The following is a 21696-nucleotide window of genomic DNA, read 5'->3' on the forward strand; positions in this document are numbered from 1 at the left end:
GCTCCAACTTCTGTTAATATTTAGTTTTAACTAGCTATTAGCATTATTTAATAATAATAATAATAACAGAGAAAACTCTCGTAGCCGATATCTATTCGATGCAAGTGTCATCGCTACTTGGCCATCTCTACGTACGTGTAGCACCAGTCTTGCCGTTTTTAGTGCACTTTATTAAATAATAATTCGTACGGTAAACGCGTTTGTTTCCACCAAAAAGGTGCTGGGTTTATATCTAAAATTAATATATAGAACTAAATTCAAAAGGAGGTAGCATAAAATCATCATTATTGCAGTAATAGCAGAGTAACATGAAATACTAACCGGCGACCATATTTTAATTGCCATTTCCACGCATTTTTAAACTCAAGTGTCATTAGAGACCACTGTCGCGCCAGACACCAAACATTTTCTGGCTAAGTGGCTGGCTTGGTGGTTACATAGGAGTCACCCAGTGATTGGGTGGTATTGCAGGTACATTTGCCTCTCAATTGGAGGTCAATTGCTTGGGCTGTTGTCTGACGTGTACATTTAGATAACTTTACAAACTTAGTAGGTCAATGAACCAGTTGATTTAACCTGAAAGCATTAGAATTATATGTATATATATATATACATATATACATATGTCATAATTAAATGTATCCTATATTTTCATGGTCGAATACGAAAACAACTTGCACAGCGATTTGAATCTATCTCTCAGCGGTCAAGAATCAGAGAAGAGCCCGAAGGGCAATAAAAATAACATCAGAATGGGCTACGCTCTCTGTATTTTGGCCGTTGCCTGCGCCTTGGCCGCCTATGCATCTGGCGTCGATCCAAGCAATTTCAAGACATGCGAACAAAGCAGCTTCTGTCGGTCAGTATCAAGACCATCAATTGTTGGCCTTCATCTTCATTGTTGACTCATATTTTGATTGCAGCCGCTCGCGGAAGGTGCAGAGCACGGGCAGCAAGTATGCTCTCATACCAGGCACCGTGAACTCCTACATGGACTCACTGACGGGCGATCTGATTAACAAGGAAAACCACCATCTGTTCTCCTTCAAGCTGGAGGCCCTGGCGGGCAGCTCTTTCCGCCTGCAGATCGACGAAAAGCAGCCGCTGCGACCCCGCTATAAGGTTGAGCATGCCCTGAAGGGACAGCCCGAGGCCGGGCGCATTCACGTCCACAAAGAGACCGATGGTGAGATCACCATCACTTCAAAACACACCAAGGCTGTCATACACGGAGATCCCTTCCATATTGATTTCTACGAGAACGATGTTTTGGTTGTGTCCGTCAATTCCAAGAGCTGGCTTTACTTCGAGCATCTGCGCCAGAAGCCCAAAGAGCCGACCGAGCACCGCGATGGCGATCAGGAGGACCAGGACGGTGCTGTCGAGACACCAAAATTATCCGACTCAATCGACGACCCCGGCGCCTGGGAGGAGAACTTTAAATCGCATCACGACTCCAAGCCCTACGGCCCAGAGGCAGTGGCCCTAGACTTCTCCTTCCCCGCTGCTGAGATTCTCTTTGGCATACCCGAGCATGCAGACAGTTTTGTGTTGAAATCGACGTCTGGCACGGATCCCTATCGTCTGTACAACCTAGATGTTTTCGAGTACGTTGTGGATAGCAAGATGGCCTTGTATGGCTCAGTGCCGGTGATCTACGGCCATGGGTATGTGCTATTTATAATATCAAGTAATCATTATGATAATAATTTTATCTGCAGAGCACAACGCACTGCTGGCGTTTATTGGCAGAATGCAGCAGAGACCTGGGTGGACATCCAGACGTCAGAGACAAATGTTGTCTCTTCGCTAGTTAACTTTGTTTCCGGCTCCAGGAAAACACCTCCTCCGGGGGCTCATTTCATATCTGAATCGGGCATAGTCGATGCATTCATCCTGTTGGGTCCCAAGCCTTTGGATGTCTTCAAGCAGTACGCGGCCCTCACCGGCACCCATGAGCTGCCGCAGCTTTTCTCACTGGCCTACCACCAGAGTCGCTGGAACTACAATGACGAGCGAGATGTGACCGCGGTGTCGGCCAAGTTCGATGAGTTTAATATACCCATGGACACCATGTGGCTGGACATCGAGTATACCGATGGTAAGCGCTACTTCACGTGGGACAAATTCAAGTTCCCCCAGCCGCTGACCATGATCAAGAATCTCACCGAGCTGGGCCGTCATCTGGTGGTTATTATCGATCCCCATATCAAACGAGACAATGGCTACTTCTTCCACCAAGACTGCACAGAGAAGGGCTACTATGTAAAGACGCGGGAGGGCAACGATTACGAGGGCTGGTGCTGGCCGGGATCTGCCAGCTATCCGGACTTCTTCAACCCGGACGTGCGGCAGTACTATGCCAGCCAGTTTGACACATCCCGGTTCCAGACGGTCACCACAGATGTGATGTTGTGGAACGACATGAACGAGCCGTCCGTCTTCAATGGTCCTGAGATAACGGCGCCTAAGGATCTAATTCATTATGGGAACTGGGAGCACCGCGATGTCCACAATCTCTACGGCCACATGCATTTGATGGGCACCTTTGCCGGCCTCCAGCAGCGCGATCCGAACCAGCGTCCCTTTATTCTCACTCGGGCCCATTTTGCTGGCTCCCAGCGTTATGCGGCCATCTGGACGGGTGACAACCTGGCCGACTGGACGCATCTGCAGCATTCGATCAAGATGTGCCTGACAGAGGCCGTGGCCGGATTTTCTTTCTGCGGTGCCGATGTCGGGGGATTTTTCGGCAATCCCGATAGCGAGCTGCTGGAGCGCTGGTATCAGACCGGTGCCTTTCTACCCTTCTTCCGTGCCCATGCTCATATCGACACCAAGCGCCGGGAGCCATGGCTCTACCCCGAGCGCACTCGTCTTGTCATTCAAAACGCGATCAGGAAGCGCTACTCATACCTGTCGCTCTGGTACACCGCATTCTTCGAGCTAGAGCAGACTGGGGCGCCGGTGATACGCCCATTGCTCACACACTATCCGTTCGATAAGGAGACCTTTGGCATCGACAACCAACTGCTGGTACAGGATCGCCTACTGGTCAAACCGGTCATGCAGCAGGGTGTCAGCAAGGTAGATGTATACTTTCCGGCCATCGATGATAAGAAAAACGGAGACTTGTGGTACGATGTGGAAACGTATGAGCGTCAGGACCGTGTCGGTTATGTGACTGTTCCGGTTACTGAATACAAGGTAATATTTTTGTATCACGTTGCATCTTTCTGTATACACATCTCCACCATTCTCGTAACTTTTCTTCATTATAGATTCCAGTTTGGCAGCGCGGTGGCAGCATTCTGGCCAAGAAGGAGCGCCAGCGTCGGGCATCTACTCTAATGCTACACGACCCCTACACTTTGATCATTTGCCTGGATCGCGACAGAAAAGCTGTCGGCACACTCTACCTGGACGATGAGAAATCCTACGCCTATCGTGAGGGCCAATACATCTATGTGAGCTACGAATTTGCCGACAATCAGCTAACCAACAGCTTCATTGGCAAGCCCAAGTACAAGTCCGATGCCTGGATTGAACGCATCGTCATTGCCGGACTTGAGCGTGTGCCCAGCGGTGCCAAGATCACCGTCAACGGAGTACAACAGGCGCTTGAGGTCACGCGTCAAGGGGGTGCCGTGGTCGTGCGCAAACCGGCCGTTAAAATGGACATTGACTTCGTCCTCACCCTCAACTATGCATAGTTTGTCTTCAGACTAGTATTAACTGTATAAACTACACAAATCTGATATTTCTGTTAAACGATTTAAGTAACCCAAACTGCAAGTCAGTCCCATCTGCCTAGCAGTATTATTCCATGTAGAATAAATTTGAAGATTCCTGGTCCTTTTTTTTTATATCTAATCGGATTACGATTAGACTGTTCTGTTCTGCGACTCAGCTCGAAATCCAATGTTCGATAATAAAAACAGGTTTTTAAGAAGACATTTTGTTCTCCGTTGTACTTTTAGACCAAAATAATTAAATTTAAGTACATACGATTAGTACGATTAGCACACAGATAGCATGTTCTAAGCCCACACTGCAGAAACATAGTGAAAAAAAGGTTAAGAAACAAAAATGATGCGTCTTGGCTTTTTTAATAATATTACGCACTAAGATTTGTGTCAGTTTGCTTTGCCACATTCTAGAAGGCGCCAAAACTGCACTACAGATGCTACACTACCTTGTGAAACATGATTTATCTCCATAAATTCAGATCCAAAGGAGTACATATATCGATATAATAGATATATGAAAATCACTAATAGTCGCCAGTATCGTATGCAATCCAGTAATGGATAAGTTGTTCTGGTGAACGCGACCAATATTCGAAAAATGTCTGGTCAAGATATTTTTAATATTAAGAACACTCCGCATGGGGATACTGAATCCATAGAGCTCGTCGAAGACGTGGAAAAAATTGAGGTTGTAGAACAAGATCAGATTGAACGATGGGCAACCCCCTGTGGGGACAGAGATGGATGTGCTTAAGGTAACTTGGGACTCGCAGCCTCTGGGCCTACATATTGTATATGCTTCGACAGTTTGCAACTAGGAGACGCTCGCTAATCACAATTCCGGGAGTTGGCGCTTACAACATGGTCTGTGAGCTGGTACGTCCGACGAGGCTGGTCCGGCGATGAAAGCTAACTTGCTTCCGGGCCGGCACCGTTTTCGTGAGCCTCAGCTACATGCAGCAGTTGAACCTGGACTCCGGGAACATCTTCATCTGGTTACGATTATCGCTAAACAATCCCAACGGCCACGTCGACATCACCACACAGCTGATGGATTCCTGACTGGCACCTGACTGAAGATTTGATCGCTAGGATCATGGGCGAAAGTCCGAACGTCGGTATCATGCTCCTCTTCCCGTTGACGCAGCGCCACATGCAATATCTGTGCTGGACCAACGCCAAAAACCACGTGGGCTGCTTCGATCTTTTGGAGTTCGTCAACCAAGAGACTGCTCTAGGCTGGGCTCAGTTTCAACTGGAGAATATTAATATATATTTTTTTCACAAACACAATAAATATTTGGTAGTGGGACGAATCATTGAGGTCCTATCGAACCATGTATGGACACCATAAATTAGAGAGACCCACATCTCGATCAGATTCTGCTATAAAGTCAGTTTCTGCTAATTATTGAAAGTTGAATTGAATATACATATGTATGTAAATACTTACCTACATACCTACACAGTAGTACAGAATTTTTCGCTCTGTTACGTCATTCGATTGCGTATGCATTGACGAAAAGTTAATTTCGACGGAAAACCATTTTAAATTTGTTGGCTATTTTCATTGCATTTATTTTTGCTGTTTTCTCAGCTGCTGGCAACATTATCAAAGTTATTTCAATTAAAATGTGGCCACATAAACCGCAGGCCAGCTAGATACCCTAGCCCAGGCCAAGGAGCTTCCAAGGCGAAAGCGAAGCTGTTCGTTCCCAGTTCCCAGTCCAGTACAGTCCGGACCAGTCCAGTGTCCGCTGAGTAGTGTGGGAGAGGACAGCCAAAGATAAATTTTCATAACATTTTTCATAACTTTTCGTTTCGGTTGAGCTTAAGAATGTTGTACAAATATTTTTGCAGCTCGGTTCCTCCCGCTTTCGTCCTCTCGTGTGGTCATTTGACTGCCCTCATATGTATATGGGTGGGTATATGTAACATACAACGTACTCCTTTATGGGTGGGTAACCCATTTGGTCATATGAATGCTTGTATGTAAGTCAGCACATTTTCCAGCAGCATAAGCATAATTATTTTTAATGCGCTCTGCAAGAATTTGAGCCAGAAACAGTAAGAGGGAAACAGGGAAAGGGAGACGGCCTAAAGCAATAAAAAGAACAGACACATCCTCGGAAGCCTTGAGCTCTTTTCCTGCCACTTTCAATTCCATTCCTCCCTGTGCCCAAACAGGAATCAACCACATTACATTGCGAAATTTAGAAAATTAGCCGGCATTTAGTTAATCTTCCTTCTTCGCCCCTGGTTATATCGTTGGCCCTGTGTAAGACTACAACAAGAAAGTAAGACTATCTTCACCCATCGACTCTTTGGTATGTACACCGATGAAAAAATTGTATGTACATACATACATTGTACATTGTATGTATGTACATTGTACATATGTATTTGTATTGCGTGCAGTCTTTAATGCTTTGGGAATATTTTGCATAGAATCAGAGGACAGGAAGGTGCTAAATCGACTGGCCAGTGATGCTCTTCAAGAATGTGTACTCATAGAACATTATTGGATTTCTAACACCCAATAAAAATCAGAATAACCTTTGAAAGGGTATGCTAATCGAGCAAAAGAAAGCATTACAATTAAAAACTAAAACTTTTGGAACAACAATCCAAACCATCCCATTTAAAAACTGAACAAAGCCGTCCACGAGTAATACTTTAAAAACAATTCGATTGGAAACCCGCTTTATCTGGAAACTAAAATGATGGTTTTTTTTTTCTCTAACCAGATTATAAAATAAATTAGTTTTTGGTAAGATCTGAACAATAATAATAAGTTTTGAGTTTTGAGGAAAAATAAATAAACAATAAAATGCATACTAATGAACCACTGAAGTTTCCCCAATTTTATTAGTTAACCGAATCCGGCTGAAACTGTTTTTTGTTCATTTGGTTTTTTTTGTCCATTGTTTGTGAACTACTTCCCGACACCCTCTTGTACCGTATACGGTGGGCAATCTCGACGACGACCTTGTATCCCTGCCTTACCACGTAGTCATTGCGGATGACGCAGAAATGGGGTCTACCCGTCTTGTCTCTGTGTGCCACGATCGGTCTGGATGGCAGCGCGAACCGCATCAATAGTCAAACGCGTCGCTTCCTTTTCGTCCAGGGTTTCTTCCCAGCGCGACTCTAGCGTAGCAGTAGCCCCCGGTTCTCCCAATCCCAGCGATACGTAGGGGGCAGGATTACTGGCGCCGCTAAAACGGATACTATAAATCGAGGCTCGACCCCTGTCTACGCCGGCGATTATCCAGTTCATCCTCTTTACGTGCTTAAAGCGGTAAAACAGCCTTTTAATTATATGTTTAGCACACACAACTGGCACTTCTGTGCACATTGTCATCCGAAGATGGTTAAGCTGTGCACGAAGAAGACGTGCAACGGCATCTACATATATGATTGGCGGTGCCAGCTCCAGCTGCACTATAAATTCACAAAGGAATTTTAGGGCAATTAAATTAAATAACAGACCCAAGAAATACTCACTAGATGTTATCGTGCAGGCGAAATATCTTCTTTGAACGACCAGAGTGGCAATGATGACGCCATCACGGAACGTAAGGCCCGCAATAGTGGTGCCGGTTTTCGGGAGCTTGCGCCGGATTCGTTTGGACCTAGCGAGATCGTAGTCTCTGAAGTATGGAGAAAGAGCGAAATTTTACAAGAGCAAGCAGCGTGTGTTAATAGTCGAGACGTTAAGTGTAGCGAGTAACGAGCCGGTACGTGCGGCGGTCGCAGCAGTGGACTGGAAACGAAAAACGGAAAGTGAGGACAGCTACCGTGGACCTGTTTAATACGCCCTATTTCTAACACTGAAATATGTAATATAAAAACAATTATTCGTATTAAAATCAGATATTATGTTTCGTCACATATATTCATGATAAATAGGAGCCATACCCACTGAAATTTGTACAGAAAGGCATTAGATCTGACAATTTTCAAGGGTGTGTTAACACTACACATTGAATTATACGAATACTAAAGCGAGCAGACGTCTGTGCTTCGTTCTGCGAAAAAAGCAGTTCAATATTTAATGCTCATACGAAAATTAAACAGCCTTATACAAATAAACACGTAAGAAGGTTTGAACCGATTGGGATACTTAAATAAATTAAATAATATTCTCTGCTCCATATTAATATTTAATTTCTGAATAATAAGCTATTAACTAACTTTATAGTATACTTTATGTACATATGTATGTAACTAGTCGATCTACTAATGCGCGCTAATCTCTTTCAATTGTCATGATTGGTGTAAAAATAGTGATAAACAGAGAATTTTAATTCTTGCAGTTCGTCCATCCGTACATATTTCTGTAAAAATGAGTCCCAAACAAGTCGGCTGGATAAACAGACATGGCTTATCGACTCGGCTGTTGATGCTGATCAAGAATATATGTACACTATGGGGACGGAAAGTATAAGTTACATAAATCATAAGCCTACATACACAATGTTCCTGCTCGTTTTCATAGGGATCACACATGAATCTAGCGGTATTTCTGGTGATATCTTGGAATTTTCGGAATTTTTTTTTTCATAAAAGTATGTTACATACTTATTTTAAACATATTTTATAAACGAATGAGTATATTTTACGATTGCACGAATATGCGTTATTAAGTTTGATGATGAAATATTCCATATTCCATATTTTTTTGCTAAGAAGCTTTTCAACGTTTCGGAAGAGATTGCATTCAGTATTTTAGGCTTCGGAAGACACAAAAAGTATGGCAATCACTGCTATTATGTTGAGCCCGATTGTAGGTGTCTGTTTGCGTGAAAGTGTCTATCTCTCTTTCTTGATGTGTGTGAGTGCGTGTGGCATTTGACCAAGATTGATGGGAATTTAAATTGAGCATTGCGTTATAAATATTTGCGCGTTCTACTGTGTTTTGCGGCCGCCTAACCAATGCCATATCCTCCCGAAACTAACGCTTCGCCACCACCCCCGAAAACCCCTCTCTACCAATGCAAGCGACAGGGGGCGTTGGCGGACGTTTTGTTTGAAAACTTTCTGGTACGTGTGTGCATGTTCCGCACTTAACTTGACAGTCAGCAAGTAAGCCAAATGCTGTCGTCATTCAGTCAGCCAGTCAGTGACTTCGCTGCTCCCTTTATCCCTGTCGCACTTCCGTCACTCTGCTCCCAGTTGGTTTTGGCGCACAGTGACTACCAAAACTATGTACCCTGTTCCTATGGACATGGGAAATGAAAAAAGCTAATGCAGCGGTGCAAAGCCTCCTGATTCCTTTGACACGTCATCCGCATTCGCGAATGACATTGGTCCCACTTGGCACAATCGTTTACGTGTACAAGTGACTGGCAAAGAAGACAGCTGATATAAGAGGGGCATATTTTCCACTTAATCAGCAAGGGTTAGAATCATATGTGCTGCTGAAGGCCAATTCTTGTTGGGTTGTTTTAAAGGCAAGTAACGAAGCCACAGTATAAGCTCGTTAAGTCGCACAATCTCAAGGACAATTTAAAAAATTTTGACAACATTTCTTCCAATGTTTCTCTCTATGGTAAAATGATGCATTCAGAGCTATCAGCTACCAAAGTTTGTTGAAATCTATTGAAAGACTACTATATATTTTAAAGAAATAATCAACTATAGCAATAGATATTGCTGGTGACAAAACCATGAACACGATTTTACATTGTACAATAGGTACGCGACCAGAGTAAGGAAAACATCACTTTTTTTTTGCTTCAATCATGGACTTAAATATATTCTTATCTATGTATATTTAACATTTTGCAATAGACAAAAAAAAAAACCCTGTCATCAAACCCGACTTTTTCTGATAGGCTTGAGACTCCAAATTTGTTACATAATCATGTTTATTTTATGTTAAGGTTTTTTTTAAACGGTGTTTTTTGCAAAGTTTTTTATCAGAGGTAAGCTTGATTATTGCAACTTAACTTGAGTATGCCAGGAAAAACTATCAATCGGTCCTGAAAACGTTAAAGCTTAAGATTACCTACCGTCTATGAAATATAGAAATGTTGTATTTCCAAGGTACTGAACGGTATTCCGCGGTAAACGAAATGGCCCCACTGTGCGGCCCCAGAATGGGATGCGTGTGGCGTCAACGAATGGACTATCAACGGGGAACGGGGCGGAAAGGGTATTCGAAACGGGAACGGGGGCTGGGAAATAGGGGGCGACGGGACATTGCTGCTGACGTTTGTCCTATTGCTGACATTGCATTCAATGTCGCACTCACACATGAGCTTAGGGAGAGAAGAATGTGTGATATTGAAAGCCACTGACAGTTTTAAACACTGCAATTACGTAAAATAACCTCTAAATAAAATGTAATTAAAAGCAAACAACCAGTAAAATGCAGGGAAATGAGAAAAAGTTAAAGTTGGAGCCTAAATTTTCGATACCCTGGGAAATCGATCGTTTCTGTCAGCTATCTGTACACATGTGTACACACACATACATACATATGTACGTATGTGAGTTGAGTTGAGTGCAGATACGGGTCGGTGGAGCGCTCCGTGGCTCCTGTTATTGCGCTGCGTTCCGTGGGTCAGCGAAAGCTGCCGGGGGTGAAATAGGGGCTGGTCTGTCGTGGAGCACGGGAAAGCGAGTCAGAGTGTACGTCCACCCATTCTTACCCTGCGGGCGCGATCTCCAGTGCCTCCAAAAGCCAAGGAATTCGACAAACAGGATTGCAAAGCAATCTGGTATGGATAAATTTATTTGTGGTTTGTCACTCAAACGTTCAAAACTCGCCGCACTCACGAAGCTCCCGGGGATTGTTTTTCCTCCTCTCTTCGACTCAAGATGGTTGGCGACGAGGTTGCCGGGCCTCGCAACTGAGTTGCCAGCACCGCGCGTTCTTTCTGCCTGTTTATTTTCCTAGCCACGGCACCAGCTGCAAACCAGGGCTACATGGCTACAAGACGCGGAATCAAACATCCCAGAAGTAGGCCACGACTTCTCGATCTCCTATATCTCCATCACGGTCCTATATAATGAGGCAGAATTGATGCAGAACATTAGAGGCACATAATCCACAACGGCGTATTCTGGGGTAATCGGGTACACTACGGATCCCGGATCTGACCTCCTGCCTCCTATAACTCCCCGCGACTAACGTCCGGAATAAATTCCCGGCCGTCGCTGGACGCCCGAGATAAGCTAAAATAGTGAACCATTGGTGCCATTAGCCCAGATGGAAACGATATACTATACTATCTCATAGTCTTCCTGGTCGTGCCAGGTGGATGCGTAGGCTTGGTTAATCCATATCCCAACTAGCACCTATCTGGCTTTGAACCCTGGGTCTCATAAGGCCCAAGGTCAACCCTCGCATGGACCTCACTCGACGGAAAGGCACCCATGGAATCGCGACGGTGACTACGCACTGCGGTCAGGAACAACGAGCTCGACTCGAGATCCATAATAGAGAGATAGATCCTTACCCTTACCAGATCCCCACCACCGTCTGTACCATCGAAAGCATGTTCCAGCTCGGACCTGATGGCAAGGAGAAGGAGCGACCGCACTCTGAACCACTAGAGCTGCCAAAAAACTTAGGTACTCGGGAAAATGAGCTGGTCAAAAGGATAACGACCAGCGGCACGTGGTCGTCTTGTCCAGGATTCAGCTCTGAGAGTGTTAGCCAAGAGGAGGCGATTTTGACGCGTGGGCATATTGTAGTATGTGCATATATTGAGTGTACACTGTACCCAATGGTTAACAATAAATGTATCAGCAACACATTGTTGCAGTACACAAACAAAACCACTTCAAGTGAGCGTGCAATATGATCGCCGGTTATGCGCTAAGCTAAGTCAGCATTCCCACTTGAAGCATATATATATATACACATACATATGTACATACGGCTCTTGCCCTCTCGATTATGCTGATAAGACAAATATGTATGAAGCCGCTCCGCTGTTGGCGTAACCGGCAGCGCAGCTATGCGGTCTGAGTTATAAGAATAAATTCAATAAAGATATTCTAAAAACCGAACTCAAACGGCACAGACGTGCCCGTGTTATAATTGAACAAGTGACATATTACAATATACCTCTGGACATCGTGCTCCTCAATAAGGGTGTGCAACATACCTTCTCCAGAGCAGGAATCGAATCGATCGGTGACCTCACATTCGTCAGCAGCTCAAGCCGCCGGGGAGAGCGTCGTCGTATAGGCCAATCTGCATGATCGACACAGCGGGCAAACTGTTTGAGAAAGTGGTATCCTCACGAAAGGAACGATCCATCGCGGAGGCTGGCGACCTCTTACCGCAAGGCTAGATCCACGATCGACGCCGTTGGTAGAGTGGTGGACATTGCTTCTAGAAACCCCCGGAATACAAACTGGGAAAAGTTTAAAAAGAAAGTTACTTCGAAGCTCGCGAAACCGGGCTCAGTGAAATCTGCGGAGGATATAGAGAAGTCCCTAGAGACCCAATCCAAGGAGTTACTGGATGCCTACCACGTATCGTGCTACCCCTCAAGAATAAAGAAGAGGTAGAAACCACTCTGGTGGAACCGGGATTTTTCTCTCCAAAGGAAAAACCTCAAGGAATTCTATAAGATCGCCAAACAAGCGAACGAAGAGATCGTTTATGAGGAATACAAACTCCCACTTAGGAGCTACAAGAAGGAAACACGTAACAACGAAACTCGTGAAGGAAATTCTACTCCAACATCGAGAAAAAACCTGAAACTTCAAGACTCCGAAAGCTGCTTTCAAAGTAGCCCATCTTACAAAGTCAATTAAAGCTAGATGACGGACAGTGGACAGAGGGGGCAGAGGGCAGTGAAGAAGCCCTAACAGCACTAATGAAGACGCCTTTCCCTGGATGTACCGAAAGCACTGATGCCAAAGAGCATCAGGACCAAGCAACCGAGGAACAATAACCCCCAACAGATCTAATAACCTCTAAGGGAATCCATTGGGCTATAGATTCCTTCGCGGTCATAAAAACACCTGGACTGGACGGAATATTCCCAGCCATGATGCAGGTGACCAAAGAGGTAATTACCACATGGCTTTCCGCCATATACTCGGCATGTCTAACTACAGGCTACATCCCTATCCAATAGTTGTCGCGAGTTGTGTTGCTCCCAAATAAGAACACATGAGTGCGAACACTATTTACCTCATATTATTGTGTGCCTGGGTTTAATAAAAAAAAGAACGTATGTACCTGGCAATATCTTGACGCATGCTTTCAGTTTTTATAGATTCAGTTACGGTTGTGGGAAAGAGGTAAAAGCCTTCGTTTATGATCTAAATAAATCCACATGTTACCGCCTTTTCGAGGGCGTTAGACACGGTATCCATCAAATCAGTCTGGACAGCTTGCGACTGCGGAAGAAGGCATACATGTGTATAATTATATATCAGTGTAACTATTAAAATCATTTATATGTACAGATGTATATGTGTAGATTTACTAACATTGATTGGAAATCCCAGCTGTTCTACTATCTCCATCAGGGTCGAAGGTTTATTGAGATCTATAAGAGCCTGGATAATAAGTAAGTCATTCTGGTTGGCAGCACCACTTTTCGAAGTTGTTGTGAAGCCTTGGTCTTTCTTGAATTTGGTCGCATAATTTACTTGGAAAGCGTTATACGATTCAATTTAATCTTTCAGGAAAAACAATTTCTTTATAATTTTATAATTTTGCAAATAGGGAGATGATTAAAAAATAGAAGGCGTCTTTTTTTTTTTTTGTCCTTCGGCTCGTTGAGAGCATTACGAGAAGTCGAAGGCCCTATCGAGATTTACATAAATATCGCGAAGGATAGGGGGAAGTTTTGGTCAACAAACCAAAAATGGCACTTAAGACTGATCTGAAAAAAAGTATGCATTCTACTGCACCTAGAGTGATAAATAACCTTGACTGTGATTTTTACTGTGATAATGGATTTAGTTTCGCATGAGTATCCCAATGTGATGTTGTTGAATCGATTCTTAAAATTAAATCAAATGCAACAGGAGCAGATGATATAAATCCGAAGTTTCTCAAGCTACTATTACCACAGATTATGCTATACATACCACATGCCATCAATAGTGCAATAATGAGATCAACATTTCCCAATATCGAAATCAAATAGTGATTTCAGACCAATGCTATTTTGCATTTCCTTTCAAAAGTTCTTGAACGATTGTTATCCACCCAAATTTACAATGAAATGAGTAGTAATAAACTGCTAAATAAAAAACAGGAGTTGTATACAAAATTCAAAAATAGTGGTTCTTTTGAAGTTACTGAAGACATTCGTAAAAACAAACAAATGAAGGCCAGGTTGGATTCTTGTCATTATTAGACTATAACAAAGCATTTGATACCGTCAGTCATGATGTTCTGTGTTCAAAACTTTAAAGATTATGTATATGGCTTGTGCAACCGGCTTGTACTGAAACCGGACTGATTCATTCTTATTTGACAGATCGAATACAATCCGTAATAACGAAATTTGGGTCTTCGTCATTTTTTCTCCCACGCGAGAAGTTCCACAAGGATCTATCCTTGGACCATTATTCTGAGTGTCTGAGTGTGAAGTCCATTTGCATGCTGATGACGTCCAAATGTATGTGTGCCGTCCCATAAGTAAAATAAATGAGTGTGCAATATTAAAAAATAGAGAATTAACAAACATAAACAATTGCACAAACAATTACCAACGGACTAGGGACAAACCCAAGCAAACCCAAATTCCCAGTCGTATCAAAAAAGAAGGTAGTAATTACTAACTTACCAGAAAAAAAAATTAATCACAGCGCCATTACATCCACAACAAAAGCAAAAGTGCTTACTTGGAACGATTGTCATCAAAGTCGTATGTAGAAACTATGGTTTGCCAAGAACATTAAACATGATATAATTTTTCCGCCCAGAAAATATTCGTCTTTTAGTTGCTAAAACAATCTAAATACCAACACTTTTCCATGGAGTAGAGTTATTTGCAAACTGCAATAGAAGTTGTAAGCAAAAACTGAATTTGGTCTTTAATAGTATAGCAAGATATGTATTCAATATTAGAAGAAAGCAGAACATTGTAACTTCTCATACAGGCAGAATTTTTGAGATAAGTTTAACAAAATGGATTGACTTTTTGTGCAAAATTAAAACTAAACGATGGGGAACGTTGTGAGTTGCAGCGGACACCGCAACTCTACAGTTATACCCGATACTAAGTCAGTATGGCTCTCCTCCGGCAGACGCCGCTAATATTAAACGACACGACAAAGAGTGCGTGCGAGAGAGACAGAAAATCAGTCTGAGCGTGACGTCGGGGGCTGCGTAGCCAGTGCAAATTGATTTCTTGCTTTTGGCTATAAAAATGATCTGATCTGATCCAGATTCAGCAATCTGATAGATATGATCATTATCTATGATTCTGCGTTTTTAGTTTTCTCGTATCCTCAATATTGTGGATGCAACAGATTTTCGTCCTTTGTGGGGGCGGAAGTGGGCGGGGCGAAGTTTTGAAATATTTTTGTAGCAGTGACATATCACAGAAGTCTGGATCCAAAACATCGGTGCTCTAGCTCTTATAGTCTTTGAGCACTAGGCGCTAATAGGGACGGACAGACGGACGGACGGACAGACGGACAGACAGACATGGCTCAATCGACTCGGCTATTGATGCTGATCAAGAATATATATACTTTATGGGGTCGGAAACGATTCCTTCTGGACGTTACACACATCCACTTTTACCACAAATCTAATATACCCCAATACTCATTTTGAGTACCGGGTATAAAAAGAACCTAAATATTTATTCGACATGCTAAGGTTGAACGCATCACGGAGAACAAATTTTTTTGGTATGTTTTGGACACAGACTAAATAGCTCCGAAAGACACTTTTTCATTTACACTCTTCGGCTATGGAACCAACTACCGAATAGCTTAAAACCACTGCAGACGTTATTATAATTCAAAACTAAGCTAACTACTCAACTAAAAACTCTTAATTAAAATCAAACTTAGAATAAATAAATAGATTCAATACGAAGTATGTTTAGGAGAATTTTAAATATTAACAAATGTGTTTAGAATTAAGCTAAAATAACCGTGTCCATTTGATCAAAATTATAGGAATATAGGAAATATTTAATATATTAATCAGTCTAAATTAAACTTTGTTGTGCCTAGTGCATTAAATATAAGGTACAACTTCGTAGAACGTTTTTTCATCTTTCTTTCTTCTGTGGCTGTCGTCTGGTCTGGTCTGGGACCCCGATGCGTCGATGGGGCTGTAGGTAATTGGTTTTAATTTTTCGAAAACCAGAGGACGCTGTCCACAGCTATAACTATGGATATACATATGTATGTATACAGGTTTATATGGACGTATTTTCCGAGAGTGAGAGATGGAACGCCCACTTTCCATCCTATTCTGATGGATGCTCATTAATCTCATGGTAAATGCGCCAGGGCAGACAATTGTTTAGCTAATTATGCAGATTGGATGTTGGAGATTGGCAGATATCGGAGCAGCAGTAGAGATCAAAACGGACATTTCAAATTACTCATACGCCCCGCATGACCAGAGAAAGAAAAAGAAAGAAAGAAAGAAAGTAAAAGATAAGCTGCGCTGTGTTGTGCAAAGATTCGAGGAAATTGTTGGAAATTGTTTAACTCTCTTTTCCCTCTCCAGCTGCGTGGATAAGAAATGTATGGAAGAATTCCGCCCAATGGAGAGTGAAAGCAGCCGCAAAATGTTTAAGTTTCTTTGGCTTTTTCGACGGGGCGGTGGCAGGGCGATACCAAAAGAAAAAGAGGGATAAAGGGAGCGCATGCGGCAATAATCAGTTGCGATACCTATTAAAGCGCTTACATATGTATAGTATCGTCTACAATATTTTCTATAGGTGACATAAATCAAGAGCTGAGGGAGTACTAGCTAACAAAGTTTCGCTCGCTTTCGACATAAGGGGTTCCTGCAGTGGTTTTTATACCCGATACTCAAAATGAGTATTGGGGTATATTAGATTTGTGGTAAAAGTGGATGTGTGTAACGTCCAGAAGGAATCGTTTCCGACCCCATAAAGTATATATATTCTTGATCAGCATCTGTCTGTCTGTCCGTCTGTCCGTCTGTCCGTCCGTCCGTCTGTCCGTCTGTCCGTCTGTCCGTCCGTCCGTCTGTCCGTCCCTATTAGCGCCTAGTGTTCAAAGACTATAAGAGCTAGAGCAACGATGTTTTGGATCCAGACTTCTGTGATATGTCACTGCTACAAAAATATTTCAAAACTTTGCCCCGCCCACTTCCGCCCCCACAAAGGACGAAAATCTGTTGCATCCACAATATTGAGGATACGAGAAAACTAAAAACGCAGAATCATAGATAATGATCATATCTATCAGATTGCTGAATCTGGATCAGATCAGATCATTTTTATAGCCAAAAGCAAGAAATCAATTTGCACTGGCTACGCAGCCCCCGACGTCACGCTCAGACTGATTTTCTGTCTCTCTCGCACGCACTCTTTGTCGTGTCGTTTAATATTAGCGGCGTCTGCCGGAGGAGAGCTATACTGACTTAGTATCGGGTATAACCGTAGAGTTGCGGTGTCCGCAGCAACTCACAACGTTCCCCCTCGTTTCTTATGCGGTATATCCGTATTGATAATCTAAGGGTCATCCATCGATGCTTCCCCTGATGATGTGCTAACATTCTGAAAGGGGCGGCCAATGTGGTGGAAGGCGGAAGTCTTCTGTACATCAGGTTATCTTCTGAGAAATCTGTCCCCGTCTCTCTTTCTCTCTTATTAATACCTCTCACTCTCTTCCATGCGAAGTCATTCCGATGGTGCCGTCATGCAGTACACACCTCTACATTAATCGTATAGGATCAGTGAGGCCTTCGAAATCCCCTCTGCGTGAAGCGACCGGTTTAATATAAACCCAATCTATCCGATAAGTGTCGTGGCGACAGACTTTTCCCATCGTAAATTGGATTGAAATGGCTGGGTAAATAAGTGTAAGCGACTTTTTCTTTATTTGCATTAGAACAAACCCAACAAATTGCATTCCAATTTGTCAAAGAGGATTCAGCTCGCGGATGCGGAGGCGAATGCTCCGCTTGGTCAGCGCTTGACCATACAATACAAATATTATACATGATGACCTGGACCAGGACTAGGACTTGCTTCAGGGAGAGGAGTAGTGGCTGGAGAGCGGGGGGTGTATGGTGGAGGGTGGATTAGCAATTGAAATTGAAAATGAAATTGTGGCAACAGGAGCAGGAAAAATAAAAGAAAAGAAAGGTCACATAGTACCCTCTCTCACCCTCTCACTATCACTCTGTCTCTTTCCCCCTTCTACCACGATGCCCGCTCTCAAGCATACGCGTCCCGCTTTTTCATCACGGGTCCACACATACGAGTGCAGCACTTGACCAGGACGAGAGGGGTGTGTGAGAGAGTGGGTCATGCTGCGTCACTTTGATCTGTGATGCAGGTGCAAATAGACACAGCGGCAGACTAGGATAGCACACCAGATGGGAGAGAGAACGAAGAGCGACGGACGGCGGACGGTGGACGGGCGACGGGCGACATGGGACACAAGAGGGCATCACACAAATGCCAGCGTCAGCAAGTCAAAGTTTATTGTTTCATTTTTCCTCTCCTTCTTTCCTCCCTTCCTATTTTCTTTTGTGCTATTTTCCTCGGCTAACACATTTTGTTGCATTTATTTTAATTGAAGGTATCTCTCTCTCTCTCTCTCTCTCTCTTCTGAATCCCCTCCCCTCCCAATCTACAGGCCCCACTGCTGTTGCGTGATGAACACTAACTTGAATGATATTTGCTCAAGTTCACCTCCTGTGGTTTGCTTTGTGAAGAGAACTCTGCTATACTAAGTGTACTGAAGTGAGGCTTCAGCGCGCATTGACTTGATTACACGAAAATATGGCGAGTATAGCTTCAAAGGGATCGGGACTTGTAAGCAGGCTTCTTGTTCAGGCAAGGCCTCAGCTCGATGTTTTCTGGAGACACGCCACCAGCACCAGCTCTCTCAATTCGTCAGAGAATTGGCTATACTGATAAAAAGGGTGATAGAACTGGAACCTTACCGTTCGTGAAGCACTGGTTAAACACACCCAACACCGCCGAGGTCATCTTTTGGTTTCGCATTGGCGAATGCATCGAAAAGCGCCACGTTGTTATCTATTATGTTCAAATGTCCCAATTCCAGTTTTGCGATCACAATAGGCAGTCGGAGAGAAGCCGCCCCCCGATCTCCCGATTTCCTGATCTCCTGATTTCCTGATCTCCTGATCTCCTGATTCCCTGGCCCGGCTGGAACTTTCTCTCTCTGTCTTTGTCTTCTATTTCTGCATTTCTGTGGTCGACTTCGCTTTGCGAGACTTCGACGCTGCCCTGCCAGCGAAAGAGAGCAAATGAGGAATCAAGCCGATCTGTGGGCAGGCCAAAGGTAGACCGAAGCGAGACGGAAAGAACAAGAGTCGTAAACATCGCTACGACATAAGTTCTCTAGCTGTCTCTCCCCGAATTACTGCGGTCGCGTTTGTTTGCAACTGCATGGAGTGCGGAGACTGGAGAGAGGACGGGGAATGGGGAATGGCTGCGGACTGGTCGTGAGAATGGCGGTTGTGGGACGTGGCTGGGAAATGGGCTCATTCCAGCGCACTCCTTTGGCCTTAGATCCGCCGTGTTTATCCAGCTTTTGGCTTTTGTTTAGCTTGCACTTTGACGGCCAAAGCCAAAGCCAAAGCCAAAGCCAAAGTCGAACGCTGCAATAATATTTATTGATGCCCGTATCTGTGTGCCTGGCACCGCTTCCGATGCGGCCGTCTAATTAATTGCAATCCGCGCGCAGCGGAGAAGAGGGTGGCCTTATCGGGAATTGGATTGCATTTTTTTGCGACCGGGCTGTTCTGCTGAAGTCTATTTGGCTAAAAATATTGAAATTGATACACTACCTTTCTCTTGGCCCGATCGGTAAATTTCAATTCCATGTGAGTTAAGTCTTCAATCGAAGGATTTTTTTTTTAAATTGGATGCACTCAATTTATTAGAGTAAGCTTTCGCCATATATGTATGTCTTAATATATATGTACGTTCATGGCACATATTTATGTACTTATGTATATTCGATCTTTTCCAATAACCTATCCCTAGGAAGCAAATCGATGGAATTTTAAGGGTGTTGAACTAGCCACATAGAGATAGAGCCTGTGCAACCCATTGCTTGCCTCGAAGCCCTCTCCCTCCCTATGCCTTGTGGTGGTGCCGCATGCCTGGCGCTTCCCTTATCTCGGCGACACTGCCGCGTTTCGGTTGCGTTGTGTCAGTAAAAAAATAATGTATAAATAAAACTAAAATAAAAATTGAAAGCCAAACAACGGGGCGACATGCAATAAACTGGCTACTCACGGCTCCTCCCAGATGTGCTCCAAGCTCCCGAAAATGCCCTGGGATGCCGATGCCTGGGCGCCAAATGATAACTTGGTCGGTCGCTCTCGGGCTGCGGCGCTGCCTCAAGTGGAAAGTGGCAGCATCGCGTTTCGCTTGCTGCCGCTGCCTGGCATCGTTTTATGCATAAGCAAACATGTCAAGTCGATGCCAGACCTCCCCCCCGCCAGGCTGCTCCTCCCGCTCCTGCTTCTGTCTCGGGTGATGTCCTGGTCCTGGAGCATAATGTTTATCCAGCCGGCTAAGTCAGGCAAAAGATGTTCCGCGTGATTTTGAGTTGCTCGGAGAGGGAATCGAAGCAGCCAGGAGTGGAGGAGTCAGGGCGAGCAGGAGTTCATTTCGGGTTAATGTTAATGCTGCCCGAGCGCTGCAGGATGCGTGTGCCCTTACAGATTTCATGTGAGTTATGGCCCGGCTGGAGTCGGAGTCGGAGACGAGGCGATGGCTGGAGCGATGGCTGGAGTTGGAGGTGGATCTCGCGCTGTTGCTGCCAGCTTTGTTTGACTTTGTTATGGCATCAAAGTCTGCACCTTAAAGACCTCTCCTCGCAAGCCCCACCACTGCCAACCCTCAAGCCTCAAGCCTCTCCCCACTCGTGGCGGACGTGGCAACGAAATTGACAGAAAATTGAATTTGCACATTTTACTGCACTTTGTCAAAGTGCGTGGTAAGACAGTGGGGGTTACAAGGGAAGCGATGGGATCGTGGGTAGCTGCACGGGCCATGGCCAAAGACGGGGAAACTTTAAGTTGTCAGACAACAGTATATGAACACGCGGATGTACATATGTACATTTGATATTCCGTATGATATGGGATTGTCCCATTTTTCTGTGACTTTCTGTATTCTTTTGTTGTTGCAAGTTTCGCGGATTTTTCTACCAAATGATATCTTGGGAAAGGGAAACGGTACCCATTTCGAAGTACAGCACAGTACTGAACGTCAATTATATATTAAAGCACTATGATATTGAAGCACCCGATATATACTATTAAAAGCCAAAATATAGTTTATTTATAAAACTGTCTACATCTACTGTAAATATCTACAAATTTAAATTCAGTGTCGCTTTAGAATTTTCGCGCCATTAAAATCAGCTGAATGAATGTATCGGAAATAAGCCACGAATATTGGCAGACTTTGAAAGTTTGTTGGGGCTGTTCCTGCAGAGTGAAATCCAATTGGAGATATGCAGAATATTCGTACAGCCATGCAAATAAATGCTGCGTGTTAGTTTCTTCTGATGCTGCGTGTTGCGTTGTGTCTGTCCATTTATTGTTAATGTGCTCTTACAGCTAAAATCTAACAAAGGTAATCGGCTTTCATGTAATGTATATACAAGCTTACAGATTACGATATTTTTGATCTCTTTTGGCGCTTTTCGAAAAGCAAAAAACCAATATATTGGCATAAAACCCGTAAATTAACAGCATGCTTATGACATCTACCCCCTACACCCCTTAGAAATTCAAAATGGAAAT

At 43.8% G+C, this 21696-nt stretch overlaps 2 protein-coding genes, 2 long non-coding RNA genes and 1 pseudogene across 7 annotated transcripts; 3 read left to right on the forward strand and 2 right to left on the reverse strand.

Moving 5' to 3' along the window:
• Positions 1–102: 102 nt before the first annotated feature.
• LOC108159841 (neutral alpha-glucosidase AB) lies at positions 103–3954 on the forward strand. Of its 3 annotated transcripts, none has more exons than XM_033389448.1 (5): positions 103–190; positions 683–859; positions 924–1667; positions 1722–3207; positions 3282–3954. In XM_033389448.1, the coding sequence occupies exons 2-5, from the start codon at positions 753–755 to the stop codon at positions 3711–3713; spliced, it is 2769 nt and encodes a 922-aa protein (XP_033245339.1). In that variant the 5' UTR covers positions 103–190; positions 683–752; the 3' UTR covers positions 3714–3954. The 3 variants fall into 3 exon arrangements, with proteins under 3 accessions (XP_033245339.1, XP_017148921.1, XP_017148929.1); XM_017293432.2 differs by having other exon boundaries at positions 112–217; XM_017293440.2 differs by lacking the exon at positions 103–190 and adding an exon at positions 311–471.
• Positions 3955–6597: 2643 nt separating this feature from the next.
• Positions 6598–8248, reverse strand: LOC117186720 (proteasome subunit beta type-2-like). The gene is made up of 3 exons (XM_033387831.1): positions 8226–8248; positions 7257–7402; positions 6598–7193 (listed from the first exon to the last, which is right to left on the reverse strand). Exons 1-3 carry the CDS (start codon positions 8246–8248, stop codon positions 6790–6792), a joined length of 573 nt encoding a protein of 190 aa, XP_033243722.1. The 3' UTR covers positions 6598–6789.
• Positions 8249–10494: 2246 nt separating this feature from the next.
• On the reverse strand, positions 10495–13446 carry LOC108165460. 2 transcript variants are annotated; one of them, XR_004471177.1, is made up of 3 exons: positions 13215–13446; positions 12961–13121; positions 10495–10761 (listed from the first exon to the last, which is right to left on the reverse strand). It is a non-coding gene; the product is annotated as an uncharacterized LOC108165460 (long non-coding RNA). The 2 variants fall into 2 exon arrangements; XR_001775963.2 differs by lacking the exon at positions 10495–10761 and having other exon boundaries at positions 12957–13121.
• On the forward strand, positions 11606–12967 carry LOC117186013. The gene is made up of 2 exons (XR_004471178.1): positions 11606–12787; positions 12857–12967. It is a non-coding gene; the product is annotated as an uncharacterized LOC117186013 (long non-coding RNA).
• Positions 13447–18643: 5197 nt separating the features above from the next.
• Positions 18644–19064, forward strand: LOC117195150 (annotated as a pseudogene).
• The last annotated feature ends 2632 nt before the right edge of the window (positions 19065–21696 follow it).

The sequence above is a fragment of the Drosophila miranda genome, chromosome XL (assembly GCF_003369915.1).
Source record: "Drosophila miranda strain MSH22 chromosome XL, D.miranda_PacBio2.1, whole genome shotgun sequence".
In the NCBI taxonomy this organism is placed as follows: Eukaryota; Metazoa; Arthropoda; class Insecta; order Diptera; family Drosophilidae; genus Drosophila; species Drosophila miranda.

Bases quoted from the DNA above. Each gene is read 5' to 3' on its own strand.
- LOC108159841 (XM_033389448.1), top strand. From the start codon at position 753: ATGGGCTACGCTCTCTGTATTTTGGCCGTTGCCTGCGCCTTGGCCGCC. The intron at 1,668-1,721 runs GTATGTGCTATT...TTTTATCTGCAG, and splicing joins CCGGTGATCTACGGCCATGG to AGCACAACGCACTGCTGGCG. The intron at 3,208-3,281 runs GTAATATTTTTG...TCTTCATTATAG, and splicing joins TTCCGGTTACTGAATACAAG to ATTCCAGTTTGGCAGCGCGG.
- LOC117186720 (XM_033387831.1), bottom strand. From the start codon at position 8,248: ATGAAAACGAGCAGGAACATTGT. The intron at 7,403-8,225 runs GTATGTAGGCTT...TCCATACTTCAG, and splicing joins AAAACGAGCAGGAACATTGT to AGACTACGATCTCGCTAGGT. The intron at 7,194-7,256 runs GTGAGTATTTCT...GTGAATTTATAG, and splicing joins CGCCTGCACGATAACATCTA to TGCAGCTGGAGCTGGCACCG.